Genomic DNA, 6,729 nt, shown 5'->3' with positions numbered 1-6,729 from the left:
ATTAAACTAAATTATTATATAACATTAAAATTAAAATGATTAAATTATTATAAAAAATAATTTTAAATCTAATATAATTTTCATTCAACATGTGTTATTAATCAACTTTATAATAACAATAACTAATTATTATAATGATAAATATTTATTTTTTAATATTTACTCAATTTTAAATATGAAAATATAATATAATTGCTGCAACATGGTTTTTTTTTTTTTTTTGCAAGATAATGATGATGGATAATTGAGTATTAAATCTAAAACCATGATGTAAAATACAAGCCAACAAATAATCCAAACTTTTAATCAACATTTTTTAAAGGCTTATTTGATTAAAAAAAATTAAAAGTTTATTATTTTTTATATTTATATAGTAACCTTAAAATCTTGGACTAACATCAATTATTTCTCATTTTGACTCAATTTTAATTATTTAATTTAATTAATTTTAATAAAAAATCATTTAACTTAATTAATTTTAACAAAAGAATTTGATAGTTCACACGTAGAATTATTTTTTTAAAAAATTATTATATAAAAAAATCTAAATATTAACTATAATTCATATTTATATTAAAAATTTTAAATTTTGGATAATAAAACTAAACATTTTTTAGTTTGACATAATTATAACGGATAGTACTAAATTGAATCTAAAAAGTTATAAAAAATTATAATATAATCCTTAAAATTTTATTTGACTAATAAAATAATTTTTAAAATATATATTTTTATTTTAATAATATTATTTTTTGTTAATTCCATTATTTACTTCTCCTTCTCATTTTTATATAAGTTTAATAAAAATTTAAAATATAAAATATATAATATTTTATTTTATTTAATATTATTAACATAAAATATATTTTTTTATCATAACAGCAAATAAATTAATATACATTACAAGTTTATTTTTTATATAGGTGAGTAAAATAAAAATATTGAATATCTAGTTACATATCAAAATTTTTATAAAAATTATAAACGAAATAAAGTTTTAATAAAAATTATAAATGGAAAAACTTTATATACTAAAATGTAATATTTTATTTTATTTAATATTATTAATATAAACTATAATTTTTTATAAGTTAAAAATATGTACGTAATAATAATGAGTATAGATTTTCATTTAAATATTTTAATATATAATATTTATACTAGTGAAAATTTTATTTATAATAAATATTTATTTAATATCATGTATAATAAATATAAAATAAACATCCTTTCAATATAAAATTTAAATTAAGGGACTATATATTTATTAATATAAAACTTTAGAAAGTGTATTATAATTTATCATTAACATATTCATATTCAATTTAGTATTTTTAGTTACGATTGTCACAAATTAAAAAAATTTTAATTTTATTATTCAAAATTTAAAATTTTGAATATAAATATTAATTAATATAAACGTTTGAATTTTTTATTCAATAGAACAATAATGATACGTGGAATAAATCAAAATTAATTAAAACAAAGGATTAAAATTAAGGTAAATATAAAATAATTGACTTTGTTGTACAAAATTTTAAAATTATGATATAAATGTAAAAAATCATAAATGTTTATCTAATAATTTTAAAATTAGATTAGTCTAGATTTTAATTAAAATTATGATATAAATATAAAAAATCATAAATATTTTTCTATGTCTTGCTTTTATCGTTTTATGTATAGACCGTCAAAAATTATTTTTAAACTCTAAAAAGTATTTTATTAGTGCGATGTAATTTTTATGAATTATTTTGGAAGTGGCGGTTAGATTAGTCTAGATTTATCGATAATGAAAAATCTATAAATTCATAAAAATAGATAAATTTCTTTTTAATGAAAAATTAATTTAGAGAAATTGATATAATTATAACTAATCTTAAATAATTGATTATCCTATAAAAAAAATAAAAAAGTGGATATAATTAAAAGCTGGTAAAAAATTTAGATTTTTGATCCAATTGACTTAAAAATATATTAATAGTTGAACTGAATTCGTATACATATTGCAACACAATTTGCATATTGTATAGTATAGTGAATGAATACAATTTTTTAAAAAAATATTTTTTCATTTCCAAACTCGATGTCAAATAAATTCTATATGTCCTAAGCTATAATAGCTTCTTTTTTTTTTTAGAAAAAAGCAAAAATTGACAACTTTATGTAAGATAAGTAAATTTAGATGGTAAATTGAAGATCAAATTTAGCACTTTAGCCATAACTTTTTTTCATCCAATATAACTGCTACAACTGGAAGATAAGAGAGTATCCAGAGCACACTATCCTGAGAACCTCCATGGAATCTAATTCCATAAAGCTACGACTTATGCTAATAGAACAATTAATTTAACTATTTTTTTTTCTAAATTAATTTTTTATATCAATTTAAGTTTAATTTTAACTTAAAATTGAGAAAATTAAAAAAATGAATTTAAAAAAAAAAATATTACGAAATAAGCCGTAATCTCTCATTCTTGTTTTGACGGTTAGTGGAGATTAATCTTCTTGAGAATTGCAAGGTGAAACTCACTTGAAACTGTGACTCTACGGATCAAACGCTTCATTCATGCTTGATTGTAGTATCATTTTTTAAAATTTTAGTATTGAAAATACTTAAAATAATTAATGAGTCCACGTCTCAGAAATATATAGGAGAGCCATGTTCGCCATTGTAGATTTGATGTAGCATATGATGTATTGTAAGAATTGTCCCATTCAATAGGAAGCAAGCAAAAACCAAAAACAAAGCTTACCCATACACCTAACACATTTATGATCTCACTCACTCGCATGTTTCTTGTCTGTAGCCATTGTAGGGGCCACCACTCACGAGACTAAACGCAGACCATATCACCATTCACCTTCTTCTTCTCTCTCATGAACAAGAGAAAGAGAAAGAAGAAAAACGAGACTTTTCTTTCTTTGATTTTGTTTTGTTATAAACATTCTTTACATCAAACAAAAATCAGAACCCCAGATAAAAATAAAGGGGAAGATGGGAGATAAAAATAATGGAGCTTGTGTGGTCCTCGCTCATTTTCAACTTTTCCTTCCCTACTATAATTCCCACCTTCATTATTGCTCCTCTTATTTTTCATGTTTTTTCACTCCTTAGAATCTCACCTTTTTTTCTTTTTTTTGAGAATTTTGTGCCCAAAGTTTTGGTTTTTATTGTTTCACCTTGTAATTTTTGCTAATGGATGGAAAAGGGAAGCAGCGGATGATGGGAAAGGTGGTGAAGAAGGAAGCAGCTGAGCTTGTTTGGGAGTCATCAGATGATGATGGGTATGTGAAGATGGGGTGTGTGGAAAATGATGTTGAGAGTAACAAGAAAAAGAAAGTGGTGGCTGGTGGCTGTGGTGGTGGTGGAGGAGGAGGAGGAGGAAAGAAAGGTTCAGGTGGTGGTGGTTGTGGTGGAAGTGGAGGGATGAGGTGTTGTCAAGCTGACATGTGTATGGCTGATCTGAGTGATGCAAAGCCGTATCATAGAAGGCATAAGGTTTGTGAGAATCATGCAAAGGCTCAGATTGTGCTTGTGGCTGGGATTAGGCAACGGTTTTGTCAACAATGTAGCAGGTTCCCAAGAAACAAGTTCGCAAATTTGAGTCCTTGTATCATAATTATGGTCCATATTATTCGAGAACTTTAGCTTATATAATAGTACTATTAGATTACCAACAATTTGATGTTGCTCGCTTGCTTGCCAATAGGATTTGAATTAGACTCAATCAAGCTGGACTTTAGCTTAAAAGTTAGAAATAGAAAGATCCATAAGGTTTTAGTTCAAGCTGGTTCCCAAATAGTTGGGAATTTCCTGTTGGTTGTCTTGTCTATCTCATGTCTGAATTTATGGATTTAGTCTTTAGCTAATCTCCTTTTATTTCTTTACCATTGAATTTTTCTTTTCTGGGTAAACTTGGATAATTCACTATTCTCAATGTTTGTCACTTTTAATCATTCATTTTGCCCGGTAGTCTGTTTCTGGCCAAAAGAAACATTTTGAAGATGAATTTTTTCAGTTACTTGTGGTTGATGCCAACATTTTTGGATATTGAAGTTTCTTGAGTTTGTGCTGATTTAGTGTTTGGTTGACTTTTTAGATGAAAAAGAGACTGGTATGCAATGGTAGAACAAATTTCAAAAGTGGTTTCCAAACATTTAGCTTGCATATGTTTGTTAGTTCTTAATATTTTTCAGCCTACTTTAATATAAATATTATGATTTTTCATTCTTTTGCTCAGATAAGACTTAACCTGCAAGATGATTGTTTAAATGTCTGTTTGAACTTTTTATTGCATCAGTCTAGTCAATTTCAATTGTTCTAAAACTAGTGTCTTGTTCTCACGCTCCCTCCCCCCGCATTTAATGTGGCACCTTATGCTGTCGAATTTACGGCATTTGCACAATGTCAGAAACTCACACATGCAAATATATGTTAAATTAGGTGAGAGCAAGGAAATCTTCAATGACTGGAAAGCTAGTTCTCATATGAGCACAAGTTTTCTTTAGTCTCACCCCGTTAAATTTTCTTTGCCCCTCTATATGTACACATATAAATCATCAGTAATGAGTACTAAAATTTTAGTATTTCTATTATTTGATTGAGAATGTTGTGTTACAGATTCCATGAGCTATCAGAATTTGATGAAACCAAAAAGAGTTGTCGCAGGCGTTTGGCTGGACATAATGAGCGACGAAGGAAGAATGCTGCTGAATCTCATTCAGAAGGTGGTAACCACAAAGGGACAGTCACTCAGTTGAAAGATATGATCTGCGGGCAGGTTGATGATAGGGGAAGAATTAAAATAACTATCCAAGAAAATGCCACTTACAAGCATTTCCAGATCAGATAAACAGATTGCTCTGTAGTTTGCTCCCTCTCTTCTGTCATCCTAGAGATAATCTTGTTGTATATGTAGTATATCATTATTGAATATTCCTGTAAGTTAATCATATACTAATGGCATTGGAGCATTCACTTCACAGTGACAGGGTTGCTAGTTTTGGTTCAGTCTTTTGTGGCTAGCCAATTAACTTGACCCATTCTGTACTTATGGGGTAGGATGTGATCGTTGGCACTTGGCCATCATTGAGTGCTTTGCTTCATTAATGTTCCGAATGTGATTTTTAAGGTATATGGTATTCAGTATTCTGTGCATATTTTTGTTCTGCAGTTGCAGCCTTCATGTGCAGGATGCTTCAAAGCGCCTTAAGTTTTAAATTTTTGCACTGTCAAATGCATGTTCGCTGTGGTTTTGTTTCTTTCTTCAGGTTGATCTTTGCTTTGTTGCAAATCTTGCTCTAAGCATTGTGATTTGTGAAGCTGCTGTTAGGTGGGTTCAACCCCATCATTCTCGTGAAGCTACTTGAGTGGGATTTGTTACAGTTCAAAATCCTACTGGAAAACTCTGGATTCTGGGAAAGCATCATTACCATTCATTAAAGGTAGCAGGTTTGAAATAGAATACTCATCTGGACATACTCAAATTTGATGATAATTTTGAACAATTTTTAACCTGAACAAATTATATTAAATAACGGGTTACGTCGTGTTAATATTAAAGTTTCCGACTTTTGACAGTTACGGACCCAACCGCGCTTAGCCTTTCTTCTTCTTCTTCTTCGTCGTCGTCGTCTCTCTCTCTCTCTCTACTCTTTACATTTGACAGAGGGAGTAGTATCTGACTGATAAATCTCGACAACGATGAGGAAGATGCTCCTTCGCCGCCTCTTCAAAATGGCCATCAATATCCTAAGCAATCTCACCTCGTCCCATCTCCCCTTGTGACCCCAAACTCCACCAACAACAAGAACTGGAGGGAGAGGAAGAGGACCAGGCACCCAGAACCCAGAAGAAGAAGGAGAAGAAGAGCAAGCCAAAGAGAAGCAATCGGCACAAGCTGAAAATTTTTCCCTTTCAACGTTAACTACACCAATTTGACAACAGAAATAGCCAGTTTCAATCAGATCTTTTAATTGTAAGTTTCACTTATGGCCATCTTACAGCAGTCCTTCACCCACATTATCATGCTGCATATAATGTGTTAGTTGAGCAAGCATTCTAAACATGTTGATCTTGTTTACACCGTTTAGCATGGAGAACATTCTTTTGTAGTTTTGCATCTTCATAAGAGAACACATTTGAAATCCTCATCATTTTTCTTTTTGGCTTTTCCCCTTGAACTTTAAACATGGGAATAATTGTTTGAAGCATTCATGTCAGTAAGTAGAGCTGTAAACAAACCAATTGTCTACTATGTTGTCCTTCTAGGCAATCAACATGTGCTGCTCTAGTGGCAATAGATTGTGTGATTCATTACAACAATAGAACACAGAACTAACATTTATCAATGACTGGGAATGTTATGATTAGATTATTGGATTTAGATTCGTCAGGATTAATGGGACTCGAAGCCACACCCTCATTCTTCAGTATAAATGTACACGAGTAAATATGCTAATTCAATATGGCAAGTTTCTCTTTTCACATGTTATACTAATTCCATGGTTATTTTCAGCACATTCTTTGAGTTTCCCTTTGATTTTGAAATCTCTGCTACTGATCTATTTCATTGTTTTCTTCTGATAGGGCTTGGAGCTTGCCCGTGAGCACTATTGCAGCGAGAGATTAAGAAGCTAAAGAACTAACATATTTCCCCTTTTTGCAAGGAAAAAGATTCTAATGAATTTTTATTAAATCATGAATAATTTCATTTTCTTTAAAAA

The 6,729-nt window shown here is 29.3% G+C and overlaps 1 protein-coding gene across 3 annotated transcripts; it reads left to right on the top strand.

Moving 5' to 3' along the window:
* The first annotated feature begins 2,836 nt into the window (after positions 1-2,836).
* Positions 2,837-6,711, top strand: LOC110630147 (squamosa promoter-binding protein 1). Of its 3 annotated transcripts, XR_006348329.1 has the most exons (5): positions 2,837-3,594; positions 4,625-5,135; positions 5,275-5,448; positions 5,585-5,981; positions 6,593-6,711. XR_006348329.1 is itself a non-coding variant. In XM_021777482.2 (2 exons), the coding sequence occupies exons 1-2, from the start codon at positions 3,200-3,202 to the stop codon at positions 4,854-4,856; spliced, it is 627 nt and encodes a 208-aa protein (XP_021633174.1). In that variant the 5' UTR covers positions 2,837-3,199; the 3' UTR covers positions 4,857-5,161. The 3 variants fall into 3 exon arrangements, 2 of the variants coding, with proteins under 2 accessions (XP_021633174.1, XP_021633175.1); XM_021777482.2 differs by lacking the exons at positions 5,275-5,448; positions 5,585-5,981; positions 6,593-6,711 and having other exon boundaries at positions 4,625-5,161; XM_021777483.2 differs by lacking the exons at positions 5,275-5,448; positions 5,585-5,981; positions 6,593-6,711 and having other exon boundaries at positions 2,871-3,579; positions 4,625-5,161.
* The last annotated feature ends 18 nt before the right edge of the window (positions 6,712-6,729 follow it).

Source organism: Manihot esculenta, chromosome 13 (genome assembly GCF_001659605.2).
Source record: "Manihot esculenta cultivar AM560-2 chromosome 13, M.esculenta_v8, whole genome shotgun sequence".
Lineage (NCBI taxonomy): Eukaryota > Viridiplantae > Streptophyta > Magnoliopsida > Malpighiales > Euphorbiaceae > Manihot > Manihot esculenta.
The sequence above is the reverse complement of the archived record's forward strand: the minus strand, read 5'-3'. Positions and strand labels throughout refer to the sequence as shown.